Consider the following 24,437-nt stretch of genomic DNA (forward strand, 5'->3'; position numbering starts at 1 on the left):
AATTGCAAAATAAAGAAAATGAGAGTAGTTACAAGACCCAAAACACATGTTGAATGTTAAGGAGAGGTAGAAATTACACTTTCATGCAGGAAATTGAAATTGAAAAGTTTTGTCTCTAAATAAGGTCCATGATTCACCACTATGACTGCAAATCATGAATAAAAACTAAGATCCATGATTCGCAACTCTGACTGCAAAATTTTTCTTATATTCTTACTTTTTTGAATCTATACATTTTTACAACTGAGAAAGTAACAATGCAGTTTAATATGTTTTCATTTGTGTTTTCAAGGAGAAAATTGCTCCACAAGATCAGATAAACAGACATTTGACAAGGCCACCCCCAGATTATAAAGACCAAAGAAGAAATGTGGGCAACATGCAGCCAACAGCTCAGTATTCTGGTAAGTGTTCTTAAAAATTAATAAAAATCATAACTGTGCAAAGAAGAAAACTGTTCAGTTGTTAGTATTTCCTCCTTCCCCCATCTCATATTTAATTGTAACATCTTTCTTAGACTCCTTCTCTAGCTCCCATTTAACTTTCAGATCAAGACCAAACTGTAATTTATTTTAGTCTACTCATCAGTTTTTCTTGCTTATTTTTGTTCCTTATTCACATATTTCACTGCTCTCAGGACTACCTGTGAGAGTCAAAAAAGCATGAATATTTTCTAACTGCTAGGTTCAACCATTCTCCTCCCAACAGCATATCTTGACCCAGATAGTGTAAGGTAAGCAGACGTTTCTCCCTCATAGTCACATTTGTAACTTGCATAGTGCCCAATCTTTTCATCTCCACCTTTGGGCTCATCTCCCTAAGACAAATAGCCCTATCACCAAAAAATAATTGAAAAGCAAATTAAGTCTCTAGAAAGTCTCTCAAAAATACCAAAGGTGGATTGCATTTAAAATATAAAGCAAGAGGGTTCCCTTTTCTCCACACCCTCTCCAGCATTTATTGTTTGTAGATTTTTTGATGATAGCCATTCTGACCGGTGTGAGGTGATACCTCATTGTATCATTGATTTGCATTTCTCTAATGATTAGTGACGTTGAGCATCCTTTCATGTGTTTGTTTGCAATCCGTATATCTTCTTTGGAGAAATGTCTATTTAGGTCTTCTACCCATTTTTGGACTGCGTTGTTTGTTTTTTTGGTATTGAGCTGCATGAGCTGCTTGTATATTTTGGAGATTAATCCTTTGTCAGTTGCTTAGTTTGCAAATATTTTCTCCCATTCTGAGGGTTGTCTTTTCGTCTTGTTTATGGTTTCCTTTCCTGTGCAAAAGCTTTGAAGTTTCATTAGGTCCTGTTTGTTTATTTTTGTTTTATTTCCATTTCTCTAGGAGGTGGGTCAAAAACTGGAGGACATGGGGAGGGGGAAGGGTAAGCTGGGACAAAGTGAGAGAGTGGCATTGACATATATACACTACCAAATGTAAAATAGATAGCTAGTGGGAAGCAGCCTCATAGCACAGGGAGATCAGCTCAGTGCTTTGTGAACACCTAGAGGTGTGGGATACGGAGGGAGGGAGGTAGACGCAAGAGGGAGGGGATGTGGGGATCTATGTATACGTATAGCTGATTCACTTTGTTATAGGGCAGAAATTAACACACCATTGTAAAGCTATTATACTCCAATAAAGATGTTTAAAAAACAAAAAAACAAAACAAAAAATAAAGCAAAACTTCTTAATGGGTATCTCAATATAGCATAGGTGGCAGACACTACCCCTAAAATCCCTCCCTTCCACTCTGTGAACTCCAAAAGAACCTCTTTTACACATAGCCTGTGCTACCCCTGCCTTCTCCAAGTCAGCATCTATTTGAGCCTTTCTGCCCAGAACTCTCTGCAGCTTCTCATGTAAACTAAGCTTGTCCTCTATTTTCCCAAGTTCTCTCTGCTTAAGGCCATAAAGGAGATTCTCTAAAGAAGGAGGGGCTGTGAATATTTCTGTTTATTAATATTTTCTGGTCCTGTTAAGTGTAGTAATCAATATGTTGTTCTCATTTATTTAAACACTTTCAATTGCACCAGATTGCCTCTTTCCACTAAAATTAGGAATGGGATATATATATTCCACTCTCTAAGATTGCTTTGCTTCAGGGCAAAAGCAGGATTCTCTGAGTCTGTCCTCAAGGAGGTTGAAAGACAATATGGGTATTATTTGGAACATGGCTTCTTATATCATGGCCTATCAGTGGCTTTGGGGGAAGCTAAGAGCCCTCTGAAATATTATATCAAATTCAAGGTGAATGTTTGGGCTTTTCTTTTCCCATTCATATAAAAGATTCCCAAGGATAGCAGTCGAAGGCTGGTTTGGTGGCTCTACCATGTTATCAGGGATCCAGGCTTCTTTTGTCTTTACACCCCACCTTCTTGAGCATATAGCTTCCATCCTAAGTGTTGCCTTGTGGCCACCCCATCACCAGTCTTCATATCCATATTCCAGATAGAAAGATGAAAGAGGGCAAAAGGTAAAATGGCCTCCCAAATGAGTCAGATTCCCTTTTTTTTTTTTTTTTTAATTATTTATTTATTTATGGCTGTGTTGGGTCTTCGTTTCTGTGCGAGGGCTTTCTCTAGTTGCGGCAAGTGGGGGCCACTCTTCATCGCGGTGCGCGGGCCTCTCATTATCGCGGCCTCTCTTGTTGCAGAGCACAGGCTCCAGACGCGCAGGCTCAGTAATTGTGGCTCACGGGCCTAGTTGCTCCGCGGCATGTGGGATCTTCCCAGACTAGGGCTCGAACCCGTGTCCCCTGCATTGGCAGGCAGATTCTCAACCACTGCGCTACCAGGGAAGCCCCAGATTCCCTTTTTAAAGTAGGTTTTTTGGACACTCATCTAGTAACTGCTTTTTTTTTTTTTAATTAATTTATTTATTTGTTTATTTTGGCTACATTGGGGCTTCGTTGCTGCACACGGACTTTCTCTAGTTGTGGTGAGCAGGGGCTACTCTTCATTGCGGTGCACAGGCTTCTCTTTGCGGTGGCTTCTCCTGTTGCAGAGCACGGGCTCTAGGCACACGGGCCTCAGTAGTTGCAGCACATGGACTCAGTAGTTGTGGCCTGTGGGCTCTAGAGCGCAGGCTCAGTAGTTGTGGTACACGGGCTTAGTTGCTCCGCGACATGTGGGATCTTCCCAGACCAGGGATTGAACCCATGTCCCCTGCCTTGGCAGGTGGATTCTTAACCACTGCACCACCAGGGAAGTCCATCACCTAGTAACTTCTGCCTTTAGCCAGAATTTATTCATATGGACCCCCCATCAGCAAGGATGTTTGGCAAATGTGGTTTTTCAGCTGGGCACATTGCTGCAAAATCAAGGCTCTGTTTCTACGGAAGACAGGGAGGTTGGGTATTTGGGAGGGACCTAGAAGTCTCTTCCATAGTGCATATGGGCATTTTCCTGAGGGAGGTGTCCTTAGCAACCAGCTGCTAACCCCCAGATGGGTAAGAATCACCACTCTAGAGCACTGTACTTCACGTGTCTTCTGAGAATGAAATAAACAACAAGCACAACACAAACTCTTTGATCATTTTTTGTTTCAATCTCAGTACGATAATAATCACCTTGCCCAGATGTTAATATTAGAGGTGATGTATGAAAAACACCTAGAACAATTTCTACCACATATTAAGAGCTTCTAAATATTAACTGTGATTAATATTTTTTTATCTTTATGGAAATTCTCCCTATTCTAGTTTAAAAATACAGCTCTCCTCATAAACCTTCTCAGGGCATATTGTTAAAATAGGGGGCACCTAGAGGGAGTGATTTTTTTAAAAATAAATTTATTTATTTTTATTTTTGGCTGCCTTGGGTGTTTGTTGCTGCGCACGGGCTTTCTCTAGTTGCAGCAAGTAGGGGCTACTCTTTGTTGCGGTGCGCGGGCTTCTCATTGCAATGGCTTCTCTTGTTGCAGAGCATGGGCTGTAGGCATGCAGGCTTCAGTATTTGTGGCACGCAGGCTCAATAGTTGTGGCTCGCGGGCTCTAGAGTGCAGGCTCAGTAGCTGTGGTGCATGGGCTTAGTTGCTCCGCGGCATGTGGGATCTTCCTGGACCAGCTGGATTCCAGCCCTCTGCATTGGCAGGCAGATTCTTTTTTTTTTTTTTTTTTTTAACATCTTTATTGGAGTATAATTGCTTTACAATGGTGTGTTAGTTTCTGCTTTATAACAAAGTGAATCAGTTATACATATACATATGTTCCCATATCTATTCCCTCTTGCATCTCCCTCCCTCCCACCGTCCCTATCCCACCCCTCTAGGTGGTCACAAAGCACCGAGCTGTTCTCCCTGTGCTATGCGGCTGCTTCCCACTAGCTATCTATTTTACATTTGGTAGTGTATATATGTCCATGCCACTGTCTCACTTTGTCACATCTTACCCTTCCCCCTCCCCATATCCTCAAGTCCATTCTCTAGTAGGTCTGTGTCTTTATTCCCGTCTTGCCACTAGGTTCTTCATGACCTTTTTTTTTTTTTTTTCCCTTAGATTCCATACATATGTGTTAGCATACTGTATTTGTTTTTCTCTTTCTCACTTACTTCACTCTGTATGACAGACTCTAACTCCAACCACCTCACTACAAATACCTCCATTTTGTTTCTTTTTATGGCTGAGTAATATTCCATTGTATATATGTGCCACATCTTCTTTATCCATTCATCCACTGATGGACATTTAGGTTGCTTCCATGTCCTGGCTATTGTAAATACAGCTGGAATAGAACATTTTGGTACATGACTCTTTTTGAATTATGGTTTTCTCAGGGTATATGCCCAGTAGTGGGATTGCTGGGTCTTATGGTAGTTCTATTTTTAGTTTTTTAAGGAACCTCCATACTGTTCTCCATAGTGGCTGTATCAATTTACATTCCCACCAACAGTGCAAGAGGGTTCCCTTTTCTCCACACCCTCTCCAGCATTTATTGTTTCTAGATTTTTTGATGATGGCCATTCTGACCGGTGTGAGATGATATCTCATTGTAGTTTTGATTTGCATTTCTCTAATGATTAATGATGTTGAGCATTCTTTCATGTGTTTGTTGGCCATCTGTATATCTTCTTTGGAGAAATGTCTATTTAGGTCTTCTGCCCATTTTTGGATTGGGTTGTTTGTTTTTTTATTGAGCTGCATGAGCTGCTTGTAAATCTTGGAGATTAATCCTTTGTCAGTTGCTTCATGTGCAAATATTTTCTCCCATTCTGAGGGTTGTCTTTTGGTCTTGTTTATGGTTTCCTTTGCTGTGCAAAAGCTTTTAACTTTCATTAGGTCCCATTTGTTTATTTTTGCTTTTATTTCCATTTCTCTAGGAGCTGGGTCAAAAAGGATCTTGCTGTGATTTATGTCATAGAGTGTTCTTCCTATGTTTTCCTCTAAGAGTTGGATAGTGTCTGGCCTTACCTTGAGGTCTTTAATCCATTTTGAGTCTATGTTTGTGTATGGCGTTAGGGAGTGTTCTAATTTCATTCTTTTACATGTAGCTGTTCAGTTTTCCCAGCACCACTTATTGAAGAGGCTGTCTTTTCTCCACTGTATATGCTTGGCAGGTGGATTCTTAACCACTGCGCCACCAGGGAAGTCCCTAGAGGGAGTGATTTTTAAAGCCTCGACATTTTTTCCATAGCATTTCCATAATGGAAATTCTCTTCTCGTGAAACCTGCAGACACCGAACTGATGTTGCTTAATCTCATTAGCAGCCTGTGAACTCTGAATTATTGTCCAAGTTTCTCCTATCTGACTCTGGTCCCTCGTCATCAAACACTGCCCTACGCAGTCAGGGCCTTGTGCTAAACCTGGAGATATAAGGAGATAAAGAGACTGCTCCTGCCTTCAAGGGGGATGTAGTTTAGTGGGGACATATTTTAAAACAAATAGCAAGGCCTTCAGTCTTTCTAGGTGTGTACCATGCTAGCTATCCTCAAGCAGTAGGGGCTATGCTAGGGTTATAATTGCAACCATGCTCTCTTCACATACTGCCATCCTGCTACTCACATGTGTCTAGTTCTCTGTTTCTCAGTATCGCCGAGTCTCTGGGCCTCCCTGCCTCTCTGCTGGGAGAGTACTTTAAAAGAGTATCTTTCTCCAAGTTATATCTTTGCCTCAATCTCTCATTCACTCGTTCATTCATTCATTCATTCAATAAATATCAATTGAATACCTACTTTGCACCATCCACTGAACTTGGAGACTATGACAGTGAACAAAACAGGCAAAAATTCTTTCTCTCATGGAACTTATCATCCAGCAGGCACTTTTATTTATCTTTCTGGCATTCCATTTTTGCCTCTCAAGATGTCTTGCCGTGATGATTTTAACCTCCTCAAGCCAGGAAGATTTCAATGTGTCAGTTAATCACTATCCGATAGGTGGAACCTCCCTATTCAGCAGACTGTGATTGAGTGGTCCCACATTCAATCACTATTTACAGGTATCAACATAACTAGCTGGCACTTCGAGGCTCCATGTATTTCCCAATACAGAAGCTAAATGCTAAATGAAAACTTGAAAGAGCAAATGCAGCTTGAGAGAGGAGGCTGGAATATCAGGGAAAGCTTAATGAAGGAACTTGGACCTTGGCCTGAGCCTTTGAAGAAAAGATAGGGCTTGGTGAGGTAAGAAGGGCATCATATGAGAAGGAAATGGCATGAGCGAAAGTAGTTCATGATGTGTGGATAACAGTGCGATAATAACTATTCCTCCTAGAGCAGAGTGCTTTCTGTATGGAAACAATCACTGGAGCATGGATTACATTGAATTCCAGATGTTCGAAGAGATGGGAATTTACCTGTCTTATGGCAGCTGCTTGAGTGGGGATGCAGATGAAAATGGACATGATTTTCAAGGCCATAGATTTGGACCGTTAATCTAGTAGCCATGTATAGGGTTCATCCACATGTTCTAATTTGGACCCAGGGGTGACCAGTAGCATGGATTTCATGACAGCTGGATAATCAAAGTTGTAGTCTTTGGTCTTGGAGCAGACTAGCTAATTCAAAATGGAAGATTGACTATCACTTCCCTTCAATGATTCCAGAAGAAGAATAAACTAAAGCCTAAAAAATAGAACCATTCTATTTCAGTCTTCTTTCTATAATGCGTAAACTCTTGACCAAGGGGTAACTTAGGGTGATACTTCCCCCCAAAAGCTGTCTTATTCCTTTTATATAATATGCTATGATGATTATTTCTCTTTATTTGTTCTTACACCCAAAGGCAGTCTCAGAGCTGATAAGCTATTGTAAATCGCTATAAGAAAAGAGATAACCTACTGTTATGAACTAATATAATTATCTTCTTTTTCTCAGGTGGCTCATCAACAGTGAGTTTAAACTCTAACCAGGCTTTGGCAAACCCAGTTTCAACACACACCATTTTAACTCCAAATCCCAGCCTCATGTCTACTTCTCATGGGACAAGAATGCCATCCTTATCCACTGCAGTTCAGAACATAGGGATGTATGGGAATCTGCCTTGCAATCAACCTGGAACATACAGCGTCACTTCAGGAATGAATCAGTTGACCCAACACAGAAACCCAAACCAATTGATAGCAAATCAAAACAACCCTCTGATGCCCCGGCCACCCACTTTAGGGCCCAGTAATAATAATAATAATGTGGCCACTTTTGGAGCTGGATCTGTTGGCAATTCGCAACAATTAAGACCAAATTTAACCCATAGTATGGCAAGCATGCCAGCACAGAGAACGTCGAATGTAATGATCACATCCAGTACAACAGCACCAAACTGGGCCTCTCAAGAAGCAACAACCAAACAGCAGGAAGCACTGAAATCTACAGGAGTCCGCTTCCCCCCAGGCACACCTACAGCCTATACTCCAAACCAGTCATTGCAACAGGCAGTAGGTAGCCAGCAATTTTCCCAGAGAGCAGTGGCTCCTCCTAATCAGTTAACACCAGCAGTGCAAATGAGACCCATGAACCAAATGAGCCAGACATTAAATGGACAAAACATGGGTCCACTCAGAAGTCTGAATCTCAGACCCAATCAGCTAAGCACACAGATTTTGCCTAATTTGAACCAGTCAGGAACAGGGTTGAGTCAGTCGAGGACAAGCATAAGCCAGCCATCATCCCTGACAGCCGGCAGTTTTCCTTCACCCAACCAAAGTTCCAGGGCTTTTCAAGGAACTGACCATGGCAATGACTTAGCTTTTGACTTTCTCAACCAACAGACTGATAACATGGGCCCTGCCCTAAACAGTGATGCTGATTTCATTGATTCTTTATTGAAGACAGAGCCTGGTAATGATGACTGGATGAAAGACATCAACCTTGATGAAATCTTGGGGAACAACTCCTAGAGAAGAAAAGGGAGACAATTCACAAACTCCAAGCACTAAAAGGCAGTATTCTACAAGGACTCTGTAAAGGCCAAACTGTTGACTTTTAGTTGGACTCTATGAAGATACCTTGGCTTATAAATGGAAAGCAGAAAGTAACTGTAGCGGTGAACATTTTGGTCCAAATGCTTGTTTTAAATCTCAAACCTGAAAGTAAAACATTGGGATCACTTTTTCCCTGTCTACACCCCAGGACACAGTATCCAGTTTATCCAAACAGAACTGTGATGTTGATGTGTAATTAGTTGTGTAAAATAGGCTTCCCAAGCTCCTTTTCTCCCTGAAAGCAAAGCAATAGAACTTCTGGCTTGTTTAAACCCCACATCATGCGGAGGTACTAGTTCCAAGCAACAAGCAACAAATTCCTTAATTTGCTCTAACAGATATATAAGTGTGGTTTAATCCCTCCACTCTGTCTTTTCATTTAGGTTTCCTAAAACTTCCAGGGTAGATTGAAATGTTACAGATTTGTTTGGAGTAACCAAACAGTGTCCTAAGTAAAGGAAAACTGGAGAACATAGAGAACACCCAGTGGACTATAGAATTTCTTCCCCAGATTCATCCCCTCACTTTTTCCGTTTTCCCACATATCCTATACTTCAAGATGCTGTGTCTAGTGATGAAACAAGAACGCAGAGATGGTCAACTTTTTTCCACAACCAATTTCCAAATCCAGTTTCTGAATCTTAGATTCAGTCGCGACCTATCCTAATCGTACTGAAATATTAGTGCACATGTGTCTGCATCAGATTTCACTACTTAAAAGAGAAAACACCACATTGGGCATTGCTATAAAGGAGATGTATTTGACCACAAATAACTTGGGCTGTTGCTTATTGTGATGATGCCTGCTGGTTAGTCCCCAAGCTGAGTGAAATTGAGCCTGGCCCTCTCTGCTTATTTTGATGACCAGAGACTGATTTGTAAGAAAAGGAAGTTTGGAGACCAAAGCTGGCAGTAGAAGGTATCATATTTTGGTTGAAGATAAGAAGCAAAAGGTCAGGACCAGGGATGGTGGGCACGGGTGTGTACAAATCTATTTCATAGGGTTTGAAGGAAAGCATAATTGAGACAAAAAACAATTTGGCCTTATTTGGACACATTATTTGGGTGAACAGCTAAATAGAATGTGATCTATTAGTAGCAGTCTACTCATTCTTCTGTCCCTGATGTGATGAATCATTGCCACATGCTAGATGGGCCCTTCATATCCAGGTTTTCTCCCTCAGGGCTGAGCACTGTATCAAAGAAAGAGTTCCTATTGAGTTGTGTAACAGATCAGCTGCAAAATGGGGAAGATGTGTGCTGATTTGGGATGTATGCAAAATATCACTATCATTTTCCTCATTGCAGAGGAACACAGGTTATCTTCAGCTTTTTTAGTCATACACTCGCGTATTCAATTATCAAGTGATATTTAACTGAAATCATTTAATAACTCTTTAAATACCTTTCTAAAAAGAACACATTTTGAAAGTTCTGCAAAGCCCTCTTGCAATCTTTAAAATGTCTAGAAGCACTCTCTTTCTTTTACACAATACCAACATCGCTGGCCCAGAATCTTTTCTGTGCTAGGTTGTAAATATAAATAAATTACTTGTTTTGTAAACTTTTGTAAAGAATATTTTGGTAGAAATACTTAAAGCATATTCTTTGGGTTATATTTATACATATGTGAAATAAATATACTATCGAAAGGTTATATTTTATACAAAAAGTAAATTGTTACCTTTTGTATGCTAATATACAAAGTTTTGTATCATATGATGGTTTATTTTTAGCTCTTACACTTCAACCCTAGGTGGTCAAGTGGGAACTTTTGAAAACTATCAAGAGGCTTGTTAGACAAATTTATATTCTGAAACCTCAATAAGAAAGCATTCCAGGTTTCAACTCTTTCCTTTTTTTTTTTTTTTCCTGCTCCCAAATTCTTTTTTAAACCCATAGTTGTGTCTTGTTTGATTATTCTGCTGTGCACATTGTATTGGTCCTTGTTGCATGTGGTCTACTGTGTGTTTTCCCATTTTATAAAACAGTGTTTCTCCATGCAAAAAAGTAAGGAAAAAGTTATGTACATATAAACACTTTTATTTTATGGCTCCTCCATGTTACTGTATATATCTGCCAGCACGTCCCAATTACACTCTTGTGATTCACCTTATTTTTACCCTAACATAAATAGTATGTTTTGTAGTAGCTATCAAATTTAAGAGATAAAGCAATCAAAATGTTTGGATTTTCTTCTATCTTAATGTGAATTTCATAATTAATGTCTATTTATTCAGCTATTCATTAAAATACAGGATTCTTTGGAAAAAATGGTGTAGTCTATAGTTTCTGTTTGTTGGCAGCCTATTACCAAAGATGATGTAATTTTCCTGAAAGCTGAGATAATGACGATTTGATAGACATATGCAACCAAAACTTAAGGATTTACAAATTAAAGGCTATGGAATACAATCTCCCTTTTACAGAAATACCAGACTACTTAACTGTTGGCATTGTTTATCATTCTGACACATTATACACGAGAGAGAAGTAATTTTTCTTTTTTTTTTTTAATTCAAAGACTAGAAAGTCATTTAAGCAAATAATTCATTCTTGGCTTTGTGTTAAGCCCAATGAAGACAAATAACTCTGCTCTAAGTGAATGCACTAATATTACTTGCATTACTGTAACTGTACCCATAACTGTAAAGATTTCAACTTGTAAGACAAGTATTTTGTATCGCGTGTAATTTCATGTGTTAAAAAAATAGTTTAAAAAATTCAGAAGTGGTTCTCTTGTATGAAATCATGCTTTCAGTCACCAACAATATTGTTGCTCTATCACAGAAAGTTCTGATGGGCAAATTTATTCTCTGGGAAGCTTCTAATACTAGTGAAATGCTGATGTGACTCATTTCAATATTCTTTACTTCGCTTAGAAAGTTCGTATTAAGATCCCATATGCACAGCAACTACTAAATACTGGAGAAACACCGCCTAATCCTCAGGCACGGTGGACCTTTGCCTGGCCTGCTGTGTGGCATTTGGGCAGACCAGGCTGAGTGAACACGGGGCCAGGTAAACACAGCCTCACTGAGCATATTTACACAGTCCTTCTTGGGAGTCAAGGAGGTTGAGAGAAAGATGGGCCTTCGTAGGAGGCAAGGGAAACCATTCTATCAAATTTTCTTGCTCCACTGTTGAAATATGTTGCTGGGGTTCCATTGTCCCTTCCCCCTCTGCCAAAAAAGATGCGTGACATTATCCTTTTTATCAGCATTATTAATGGAGCAATAATAAAATTTATATTTTATGTAGTGCCTGTCCAATGACTCTGGAAGGTTGTAAACAAATAAAATCAACATCAATAAAAATAAATAAAAGGCATACAAATTAAGAGAAAGAAATGTGTAATTCTAAAATTATCCAGTCAATCCTAGTATGTACCCACGGAAGGATCCTTGAGAGTAAATGAGAGGGTAGGCGTGAGTGCAAAAGAGAGAGAGGATCAGCTTCTTCCTCCTCTGTGTTTGCAAAGGCAGTACAAATTCTTAAACGTTGTATCCGCTATTTCCATTTTATATCTCTGTGACTGTGTTTCCTCACTCAAAAATGAGGGCTTGGGGCCGAGATAGCTTTACATTTCTTCCCAACTCTAAAACTCTGTGATTGATTATTTTTCCAAAAAAATTTTCCAAAGCTAAGTGGAAAGTTAACCAAAGAGACTCGAAGCATCATTTTTAAAATAAAGAAATCAGTGTTCAATCAACCTTTTGAAAATTTTCAGATTGCCAGTCAACTTTACTTAGCAAAGCACCCCTCTCCTTGAAAATTAAATCATATGAAAATGAGATTTCATCAAAAGTAAGCCAGAACTACTAGTCTGTCGACTAATAGAAAGGCAATGTAGATGTAGGTGCTCACTGACTACATACAAGTCCAAGTCCTGAAGATCAAAAGCTGGGATGTGATATTAAATGGTCATCTTCTTGTGAGATCATAGAATTTCATAAAGAAAATATTTGCCTAACAGGGAGAAGAAATCCCATACTTTGAGTAGCGTACTCCGTTGGGTATATAATAATGAATTTTCGTGAGTTGTAAATGGCAGTGTAACATCTTTTAAATACATTTCCTAAATTCCTATAACAGACAAAGTGCAGGTAGTGCCCTACTGTTAACTTCACTGGCAATAAAAACATTACTAAAACATTACACCATGAGAATTAAGAAACATATTGACTTTAGATTTTTAAAAGTAAATGCTGTTGTCCCTGACCTGCATGCAATAATATTAAAAGGGGGCTTTTGTTTGTTTACATAAATAGCATTTTAAGTTTGCTTTTTACCAAATTGAATCATCATTAGCTCCAGGCTTTGCATAAATATATAGAAACTTTTTACAATACTTAGAATTCTTTCAGGGAAAGGGAAGGAGAAAGAGAGAATAATATATAAAAGACTGTAAAACCATTGACGGTTTTCATAGGGTTCTTTCAGCAAAAGGGAGAGAAGGAGGAAGGAAGAAGGAAGGAAGGAAAGAGAACATATCTCAAATAGGCTTAAAGAAAGGAGTCTACTGATGGACATAACTGCAAAGGCCAGGAGCTAGTTATGGGTTTAGACACAGCTGAATCCAGCAGGTAACAATGTCATCAAGAATTGGTTCTTTTCTGTCCCTCACCTTTGCTTTCCTGAGTCTTGGCTCCATTCTCAGGCAGGCCCCTCTCTCATGGTGTCAAGATGGCTGCTAGAAGCTCCAGACTTATATCTTCATAACTCCACATCCAGCTTGAACCAACTTTACATCTCACAAGCTTTGATTAAGGCATGTGCCCATCCCTGGACAATCACTGTGGCCAAGGAGTTGCAGTCTGATTGGCCAGTCCCGGGTCAAGTGCCTATTCCTGGAGGCAGAGGGAGTATTAATACAATCAAACTATATGGAATTAGAGTGGGAAAGAGAAGGGAGGGAGGGAGGGAGGAAGGGAGGGAGGAAGGAGGGAAGGAAGGAAGGGAGGGAGGGAGGGAGTCTTCTTCCTCATTCTTGTCGCCTTGTGGTAACAAGGTAGTTACCTTAGGCTTGTGTCTATGTTCTAAGCTGGAAAAAAAGATAGGAAAAATTATGAAGAGCAAAAAATGTTGCTTATAGAAAATCTTTACCTTTCCATTTGGGAAAGGTCACCCCTACTCAGAGATTTTACCATACCTCATTAGCCATGACTGTGTCTATGGCCTTTCAGATCTTCAAGAGAGGCTAGGTGTTAAGTATTTAGAGTTGTAGCCCCTGCAGTAGAGGATGGCAAGGGAACAGGTGGTTGGAAATGATGTAAATACAAATATAAAGACATGCATGCGAATGATAAACATAAATTCAAGATGTTAATTATCTTTGAGGGATTATAGAGAAATGTGATTGAGAGGGTGTACACAAAGGACTCAAATTATGTTATTTTCCAAGCTGAATGAAGACTACATGGCTGTTATTTTTTAATGCCTTTTTATATATCTGAAATAGATTATTAGAAATCAAATGAAAGCTAAGTTAAATTATTTGGGGTTTTCACTAAAGGCATTCTGCTGTGAATAAATGAATGAATAAATAGTGATTGATTTAGATTCATGGTGGTATGCAGATGAGATACACTGCAAGGTACACTGAAAGGCCCTCCTGACTAAAATAACTAAAATACTAAATTTTAAAATAAAAGGAAGATTCCAAACTTACTAAAAAGCTACAAAAATAAAAGCCATGTGCTACTGGCGTAAGTGTAGACATAAAGTTCCATGTTGTAGAATTGAGGGTATAAAAGTAAACACTCACATTTATAGTCAAATGATACTTGAGAATACCAAGACAATTCAAAGAAAGAGAACAGTCTTTTCAAAAATAGTGCTGGGACAATTGGACATCCACATGCAAAATCATGCTGTTTGACTCCTACCTCACACCATAAACAAAAGTGAACTCAGAATGGTTCACGAGACCTAAAGAAACTAAAAATATAAAGCTCTTAGAAAAAAAAGATATAAATCTTCATGATCTTGGATTAGGCAAGATAGTTCCTTAGATATGACACCAAAAACATAAGCAACAACGACAACAAAAATAGATGAATTGGACTTCATCAAAATCAAAAACTTGTGTGATCCAAGGCCACTATCAATAAAATGAAAAGATAGCTGTATTAGTCAGATAGCTCCAGAGAAAAAGAACCACAGAACTAGTAGGATAAATATACATACACATACATATATAATATGTATATTAAAAAACCACTGAATTGGACACATTAAAGGGATAAATTTTACGGTCTGTGATTTATATCACAATCAAACTATTTTAAAAAGAAAAAATAAATAAAGGGGCATTTAAAAAATAGATCAGTGAGTTACCACCAAACCAATATGCCATGCTCAGAAATAAAGTAAAACCAGGAATCCTCGGACATAAGCAAATGTCAATATCAGCTTTGGCCCTGCCGGTTTCTGTTGAACTCTGGAGACCTTGAACTTGCATTTTGGCAACTTCACAGGGTGTGGGGGACAGGATATACAGGCTAGGGCACTTTCAAGGTGAGGAGTCCAATTAAAAGATCCCCTGCAAAAAGCTGGTAATCCAAAGGAATATAACCACAGAGTTAGGGTGAAAATGATATAAACCCTGCTGTGTTACAAAGGGGAAAAATTCTTCCCTGGAAACATATAACCAAAGTCAGCATTCATATGAGTTTGAGTTTGTATTCATAAAAGTTTACACATTAAAAAAAAAAACAACCTGAGCGTAGAATTTTATTGGAATTGTCCCCAGATTGGGTACACCCTCAGGAAACAGACAGAAAAAAATGCAATTCCTCTTAGGAGTTTTCAAAAAATCTCCACATAATTTCAAAGAAAACTAGCATCAGATCCATTATCACAAATCACAAAACACACAAGTAAACAAAGCATCATGAGTGAGAACCAGAATAAACAACAGACAGCAGAAGAAGACCTAGATGTTGAAAATAACAGACACAAAAAATACCTAAATTTAATACACTTAAATGAAATACATAGAAAGAAGTAGAAGCTTAGAAATATCAGCACAAATTGAATATTGTCCTGAGTAAAAGCTTAGGTGTGCATAGAATATTCATAAATTTGATAACATTACATGCCATAAATTAGCCTTGTTAAATTTCAAAACATCAGTATTATACTGACCACATTCACCATCCCCAATTCACTTAAGTTAGAAATGAACTTTAAAAGATAATGGGAAAACTCCATTCACTTGGACATTAAAAAAAAAAAAAAAAAAAAAAAAAAAAAAAAAGAGGGCTTGCCTGGTGGTGCAGTGGTTGAGAGTCTGCCTGCCGGTGCAGGGGACACGGGTTCGAGCCCTGGTCTGGGAGGATCCCACATGCCACGGAGCGGCTGGGCCCGTGAGCCACAGCTGCTGAGCCTGCGCGTCTGGAGCCTGTGCTCCGCAACGAGAGGCCACGATAGTGGGAGGCCCGTGCATCGCGATGAAGAGTGGCCCCCACTTGCCGCAACTGGAGAAAGCCCTCGCACAGAAACGAAGACCCAACACAGCCAAAAATAAATAATAAATAAATAATAAATAAATTAAAAAAAAAAAAAGAAAATCTAAACAACTCATGGATCAATGAAAAAAATGTAAAATAGATAGCTAGTGGGAAGCAGCCACATAGCACAGGGAGATCAGCTCGGTGCTTTGTGACCACCTAGAGGGGTGGGATAGGGAGGGTGGGAGGGAGACGCAAGAGGGAGGAGATTTGGGGATATATGTATATATATAGCTGATTCACTTTGTTATAAAGCAGAAACTAACACACCATTGTAAAGCAATTATACTCCAATAAAGATGTTTAAAAAAAAACTGTAATAAAATATAGAAAATGTTTGTAATTAAACAAAAATAGAAAATTTATGTTGGTTAAGCAGTTCTTGGAGAGAAATTTATTCTCTTAATTGCCTTTCATTAGAAAAAAGGCTCAGAATGAATTTTAAAAATCCAACTTGAAAAGTTAGAAAAAGAGTGTAGGATAAATCTAAAGGAAGTGTGAGTAAATAATAAAAATAGAAAAAATTTAATTAATAAAAATAAAAGCAAAAACAAACATGCAATTGAGAGAACTGACAAAACCAAAAGTTGACTCTTTAAAGATATTAACTAGCAAACTACTGGAGAGACTCATCAAAGGAAAAAGAGAGAAAAAAATTATTAGGAAATAAAAAGAAATATAACTATTCACTATTGTGAATCAATTTATGGCAATAAATTTGAAAATTTAGAGGTAATGAATGAATTACCACAAAATATAACTCTTCAAAACTGATTTAAGAAAAAAATGGAGAACCTGGATAACGTGAAACATTAAAGCAGCTGGGATACGTGTTCAAAATCTTACTATAAGGAAAACAGCAGGACAAAGCAGCTTAGCAGAAAGATTTTACTAAATAGTCAAAGCATAGCTAAGTTCAATTTTACATGAATTTTTCCAGAGAAGTGAAAAACAAATAACACTTTCCAACTCAGTTTTTGGAGCTGGTATAACCTTGATGCCAAAACAAGACATGGATAGAAGGCACATGAGAGGAAAATAAGAGACTGGCTACACTCGTGAACATAGTTTTGAAAATCCCTAAACCAAATTTTAGCCAACACAACCCAGTAGTATATAAAAAACATAGTAAATTATGACTAAGTTGGGTCTCTCCCAGGAATACAAGTTCGGTTTAATGTTTTAAAAACTGATAGGAACAAGACAAAGATGCCAACTATCATCACTCCCACTGAGTCTACTCAGAGCAATGAAACAAGAAAAAGAAATAAAACACATAAAAATTGCATAGGAAGGACCAAAACAAACATTATTTGGATAACCACAAATAGATATGATTACCTATTTAGAAAACCCCCAAAGAATCCAACAAGTTTCCTTGATACAATTGATACATAGAAGCAATCTTTTTACACTACCAACAATTAAAAAGTATAACTTGAAAAAACTTATCATTCATGATAACATCAAAAACAAAAATTTAGGGTATATAAATAAAGCCCTATATGAATAAAATTATTAAATTCTAATAAAAAACATTTTGAAAGACCTGATAAATAGAAAATCATACCATGCTCTTGGACAGGAAGAATCTATATTTTAATGTCTTCAACTTTATCCATTGCAGAAGGATTTGTGAGGATACCTCTTGGTGCTTCCATACTCAATGATAATAGCACATAGGCAGTTTCTACAATCTAGTCTTTAAAAAGACAAGGTAACCAAAGATTCAGTTCCCTCAAGGAAGAAGCACTGGGTCATCCCACCAAGGCAAGCTCCAAGAGAATTTCTGACCAAGAGAAATCTATAATGGGTGGTAAAGGGGTTGACGAATATTAATGATAGCCTTAGGACCAACTACAGCCTTAGGGACTGTACTTTGTCTCATTAATTCACCTATTGTTAAGCCCTATATTGTTTTTCCCTTTTTCAGGGAACTGCATCTTGAACCTTGAAGAATCAGTGACAGGATAGAGTGAACATAGTGTGGGGCTTGAGCGGATCTGAGTGGTACAAGGGATGTTTTGTAGCAGATCCAAAAAGGGCTTCACCACATTCTCTCGACCAATCCTGGACAGCTGCTGTGCAAGATGATTGCTTCCTGTGTATCTCTGCCTTGGGGTGTCCTCAGCATACTCAACCCACACATGGGACAAGCCATAAGTGACAGGGAATTAATGCCCCAGGATGATCTTCAACCAATTTAGGACAGGAATTGGTGGACAAGTATTCTAAGTTCCACCTCCCTTAGTGGATAAATCTAATGTGTGTTTCATATTCTTTCAGAGCTGCCAGCTGGAATAAGCCCATAGTGATAACCTGCTCATGAACACTCACTTTATCTGCTTTTCTTCTTTCTGAGGATCTTACTTCCTCACATCTTTACAATGCTTCCCAGAATCACTTCCCAGAAAAGCTGCTTATACCCAAATCTTTGTCTTAGGATCTACTTTGGGGGGAATTAAACTAAAAACCCAAATTGTCCATCACCAGTAGAATGGGTAAATTGAGGTGTTGTCCTGAAATAGAATGCTATGCTGCAGAAGGGAATTAGCTAAACACATCACCATAATGTTGAGGGGAAGAAGTAAGTCACAAAAATACAGCTCTATTCTGTTTAGTATTTAAAAGGCAAGGGAAAGATATAATTTAAAGATGCATACAGGACAGCAAAATTGAAAAGAAAAGCAAGAGAATGATTATCATAAAAGTCAGTCTAATAGTTGCCTCTGGGGTGTGTAACAGAAAGGGCTTTTAAGGTACTGGCAATATTCTATTTCTTAACCTGGTTGTGTGTACGCCAGTCACTGTGATATTATTATTCTTTAAATTATACATATGTGTTTTATTTACACTTTGATATATTTCATGATAATTTTTAAGTGCTGCCAAATTAGGTATGTGAGAGACAAAGGATTGCAGTCAATCAAACAATCCATCACTAAGTACAAGGGTTTTGCACTCAGATTGCTTTGCAAGTGTTTTGTTTTCATTCCATTTTAATGAAATCAGAGCTTGAAATCATACAAGATGCATTATGTATGTGATTCATGCAAGAAAGACTTCAGAGCCTCCCATTTGCAAAACCATACCGAAAAGAAAGGCCTTGGTCCTAACATCAAAAGATTTATGTACGAAGGCACTTTATAAGCTATATATTTAAATGTTTAAGACTTACGTTTTAAGTTAAAACATTTAATTTATGTATATTTGTATGTATATAGTATATGTATACATATATATAATTCTCTCTTTAATCCAATTTTATTTTCTTTTTTAAATTAACTGACAAACAACCAGTTCTGTTCAAATCATGTAAGAAGACATCTACTCTAGTAAACATTAAGGAAATGAACTAAAATTTTTAATTTGTGTAAGGCTTTGTTTGAGAACTAATGCGAGGTGAGGATAGAATGGCACAGAGGTTATGTATGTTTGAAAACTAAGCTTGATCCTTAACATTTATTCCTGAGAAAATGTAAGACTTAAATATTAAGGAAGATTATCTCCAATATGAATGGATACAACATAAATAATCTTCAAAGTAGTTTTTACTCATTATTCATTCATATACTAACTTGAAAGCAACATGTCACTTTTCAAAGCACTGAAGAAAAAGTTAAACATATAAAAAGATAGATAGATATATAAACCTCATTTATATATGTGTCTCCATTTGTATAATTCTGCCTTTCAACACTTACTGGAAAAATAGAAGATTATTCTACATCTGGTCTTTTGGTCAAAGTTGGTGGGGAATTTTGTTAATCTTTGGCGTGATCAGAAGGTTTGAAGGATGTCTTAATCCTGCTCCGAGTGTGTCAAAGTAGATAGATGTCTTTGTTCATTTCACAAAACCAAATAAGAGTGGTGGTGTGCGGATTAGAATTTGACAATTCAATCCAGATGACTACTTTATTATGGAAAAATATTCCACATCCCTTATCTATTCCAGAGAGTATATCATAGAGAAGGCACTACAGCTACACTATGATACAGTTGCAAATATTAAAATGAAGAGTTATAAGAAGAAAACACAGCTGTTAAAGGGCAGTGACTGAGTGAATTCATTTAGTGTTACATATCTATGATGATGTTGGTTATTCAAGATTTTTTCCAAAACTCATTTCAAAGGCTCTCACTTTAGCATTTCAAAGGTAGTGGATAATATTTGGGGGAAAAAAGTATCACTTCTTTTAGATGCAATAATAATAGAATTTGAAAGCTAAATATGCAAAGGCTTATAAAATAATGTGTATTGGGGAGTTCTGAATGTCCATTGTGCGCACAGATGTCTCAGTTAGAGAATGAAATATTGGCATGTTTCAGAGTAGTTTTTCTTTCTTGAAGTCATTTGCACTTGTGCAATGACATGAGCTCTCTTTATGACACAGAGAGAAAAGCTGATCATCTCAAAAAAATGGGTAAAAATTTGGATCTCCAAATTTAACTGACCCTGGATGTGAGTTATTAAACAAATAAAACACAGCATATGTGTGTTTATTTGCTTTTATTTTAAAAATTCAAAACATGTCAAGGCATATTTCGCCTCAGAAAAATATGTTCAAACTATTTTACGTTTTAAAGTTAAAACATGAAGTGCTCCATTCAGAAAGTCCAGATTTTTTTAAAAGTTCATTTAACTCTATCATTTTTCCAAATATCTGATGCTTATCGTCCCATTGCAATATAAAGTCGGAAACTATGGATACTTCCTCTTAGTCCTTTAATAGCACAATTGGATTCAAAGATTGTAGAGCCTTTGTTAGAGAGCTAGATTTCCCATCTCTGTGTATAATTCTTTTTCTTGAAACTGTACTTCCCAAAGTATATTTCACGAACTACTAGTTTTGGGGCTTTGCAACACACAAACAAAGGGTTTCCATTGTCAAATTAGGTTGGAAAGTACTCGAATGCATTCTTAGTTCTATACAAGAGATGCTAGTCTTTTGAAATTTTTCTCTAGCAAACAAAACTGTTTAACTTATTTTTAAAACTGGAATTTCCTAAAAATTTATTTGAGCTTTTTCACATAACCCCAGTTGATATCCTAGGGTATGGTTAGGCAAATGCTGTCCTACATAGCTTAAACAAAGAGTGTATTCTGGCTGACCTTTAAAAGAATATTCATTTCTACAAAATGTAAACATTGATATGTTTGTATTTGCAATGAAAAAATACTTTGTACATGATAGTTAATAAAAGTCTAACATTTTACTGATTTCTCAAGATCAGCACCAGTCTTTCCAGAGATCGTATTTGTTTGTTTGCTTTGTGTCACTAAAGTGATACAGAGACTAAAGAAGTTTCAGGAGCACCTGCCTCATATAATATGGGATACTTTTCAGATAATGGTGATAATAAAACCAAAAGTTTTCAAATGAGAGAGCCAGAGTAAGGGACAGCACCTGACTTTTGATATTATGGAAGAAAGAATTTGGAGGAGCATGAATCGAGAGCTGTAGTTTAAAAGGCTGCCTATGAGGCTTAAGGCATAAAGCAGAATCACGGAATATTGGTCTGTGTTCTGAGAACATTAGCCTAAGAAATCTTTGAGGAAAACTTGAGAAGACAAAAGTAGGTGAGATTTTCTAGACATTATATCTACTTTCACTTGAGACCCCCTATTACCTTTTTAACTGTTAGTGCTGATTTATTATTCCCTTTTAACTTACATGGTTTTTATTTTTTTATCAGCTCTACCTAAATCACACATTGGTGGTACGTTCATACCATTTCAGCTTGTTTTATTATTTTAATTATTTCATCTGTTAGTCCTCTGGTTGTGATTATTTTGCTGGATGTAGCAATAATTCTTAATCCTTCTTAGTTCTTCTTTTAATTTTCTATATCCCATTTTCTCTTCTACTGTATTATTCTTAGCCTCTTTACATTTTTCTTTTATGTTGCTTAATTACTGTTTTAAAAATTATTTTAAAATATGTTGAGTGTATTACATTTTATTTCTTATTCCTTTCTGCTCTTGAAACTTAATAAATGCCAAGCAGCTAATGTAAGGGAAGAATCTGTAAGGACTGTCCACACCTTGAGTAATGGAAGCTAGATGGGTTTTTTCTCTAGTCCATCCAACTTTCCTTAGAACACTCCAATCCCCACCCTATTTCCTTTAGTGTTGAATTCCTTGAATCTACAAACTAGATAATAATATTGACCTATAGAAAATCCATTTGAGCAGTGAAAAAAGTGCTGATTTTTATGGTAAGGTGATACATAACTAAACATTCATTCATCCAATCAATAGATATTTATTCTAGTGAAAGGGAGAGGTGAGAGGGTCTATTTTCAGATCATTCTTCTGCATAATAACAACCACACCTTCAGCATTTTACACTTATTAAGTTTCTTCTTTATGCTGAACACTATTGTAAGCATTTAACATGTCCTAATTTCATCTCTAAAGGTTTTTATTATTTCTTTTGTACTAAAGCAGAAATTAAAGCAAAGAGTAAATAATTTTCTCAGGGTCATACCGCTGGTTAACTCAACAGCAGGATTAATTTCAGCAAGTAAGTAGATGGTTTTAAACCTTCAGTAAATATCTTTAAATTAGGAAGGCACAATATGTCAAAAACTAGGCTTTAAAAATACTTTTATCAATCTGCTTCCAAAGACCTAGTTGATTCACCTTGCTATCAAGGCAATGTTAAAAAAAGGATTAGGGACTTCCCTGGTGGCACAGTGGTTAAGAATCCACCTGCCAAGGCAGGGGACGTGGGTTCAATCCCTGGTCTGGGAAGATCCCACATGCCGCGGAGCAACTAAACCAGTGTGCAACAACTACCGAGGCTGCGCACCACAACTACTGAGCCCGTGTGCCACAACTACTGAAGCCCGCGTGCTTAGAGCCCGTGCTCTGCAACAAGAGAAATCACTGCAATGATAAGCCCACACACTGCAACGAAGAGTAGCCCCTGCTCCACTCAACTAGAGAAAGCCCGTGCTCAGCAATGAAGACCGAACGCAGATAAAAATAATTTTTTTAAAAAAAAGATTAATTATTATTAATTATTACCTATTAATAATTATTATTATTACCTATTATTACCTATTATTAATAGGTGTAGATTATTCGTCCTGATATGTTCGTGATCCACAATTTCTAAGTTTTATCCTACCGCCTGTGGCCATTATACTAGTCGATCAAGGCATCCAAAACACAGATAACAATCTAGGAAAATAAATAGTCTTTATTTTTAGCTGGAGCAGTAGCCTCAGATCACCATCTCATAATCTACTCTATTGGACCAGACTGGAAATATGTCAGTTTTATCTATATCTTTTGCTCTTCTTCATAGGTCTGGAATGGAGCCAACCTAAATAATCCATTCTTTTTTTTTTTTTTTTTTTTTAATTATTTGGAGAGTTCACTTTATTCTTAAAACAATAATTACTTATGGAAACACTTAACTTTCTGTATTTTGATTCCACTCCACCATCCACTGTAAGACACTCTGGATTTTTTTTTTTTTTTTTTTTTTCCACACACACTGTATTTTATTTTTACAAGAGATAAATAGACTGACACCAAGCATTGTACATGGATGACCACAACAAAAGCAACAATGATTGCAATTACCAAACATGAAACACACTCATACTATGTCATAATATTGACATTCAGTCCAGTAATCCTCCACTGTAACAGCTCCTTTACTTTGCAGTGAAAATTGATTTGTATATTCTTTGCCTCTGAGTCCTTGTGGGATTTTTTCTTTTTTTAAATTCAACCAGAAAGTCACAAAAATTATACTCATCCTCATCAGTTCACTCAGTCCCATGTAATTAATTTTTTTTTTTTTATCTTGATCTTTTGTTAGCACTTTTATGAGCTCATCAGTTTTTCATTAGAGTTCTGAAAATGCTTATTCATTCAGTTCAGCAGTACAGTCAGGTACCATTCTTTATTCTAGAAATCATCTTGGTTATATATACTTGGCTATCAAAGATGGGGATGATCAACCTAGAAGATTTCCCCAAATCCAGTTACTCCTCCAGAGTCATGGGGTGGATGCTAAAAAGAGTACTGTGGCTCCAATCCAGTCCCATTTATGATTCCCACATTCTGTACACTGGAATCTCTAACCCCTAAGGAAGGGCCCAATTTGTGTTCTTTTGAGGACTCCATGCTTTCCTAAACCCATCTCAGAGCCTTTTTTTATTTTAGGGATGTCACAAGGATTTGAGGGACAGCTATGAACACATTATATTGTGTGACCTACAAGTAGTTTTTCCCAATTTCCATCTCTTCTCATGGGAACCAAGCCAAATTTGGTTTGAGATGGGATTACTCAATTGAGGTTTTTAGAATGGTAGTGGCTGCAACTTTTGCTGAATTAGGTAAATAAGAAATCAGACACTCCTTAACTATGCTACATAACTATTTGAACGTCAGAGTACTTTAACAGCAAGGCATTGACATACAGTTTACTTTGTTGCAATGCCCTTCCTGCCTTTCTTCACCTGTCTGACTCATACAACTCA

General features: G+C 37.4%; 1 protein-coding gene across 1 annotated transcript in view; it reads left to right on the top strand.

Moving 5' to 3' along the window:
- Window positions 1–9,927, top strand: part of MAML2 (mastermind like transcriptional coactivator 2) — a 358,500-nt gene extending 348,573 nt beyond the window's left edge. The window contains exons 4-5 of the mRNA XM_061204034.1: window positions 293–404; window positions 7,319–9,927. Coding sequence (XP_061060017.1) covers window positions 293–404; window positions 7,319–8,337 — 1,131 coding nt within the window. The 3' untranslated portion in view covers window positions 8,338–9,927. The remainder of the gene's footprint in view (window positions 1–292; window positions 405–7,318) is intronic.
- Window positions 9,928–24,437: the final 14,510 nt, after the last annotated feature.

The sequence above is a fragment of the Eubalaena glacialis genome, chromosome 10, assembly GCF_028564815.1.
Source record: "Eubalaena glacialis isolate mEubGla1 chromosome 10, mEubGla1.1.hap2.+ XY, whole genome shotgun sequence".
In the NCBI taxonomy this organism is placed as follows: Eukaryota; Metazoa; Chordata; class Mammalia; order Artiodactyla; family Balaenidae; genus Eubalaena; species Eubalaena glacialis.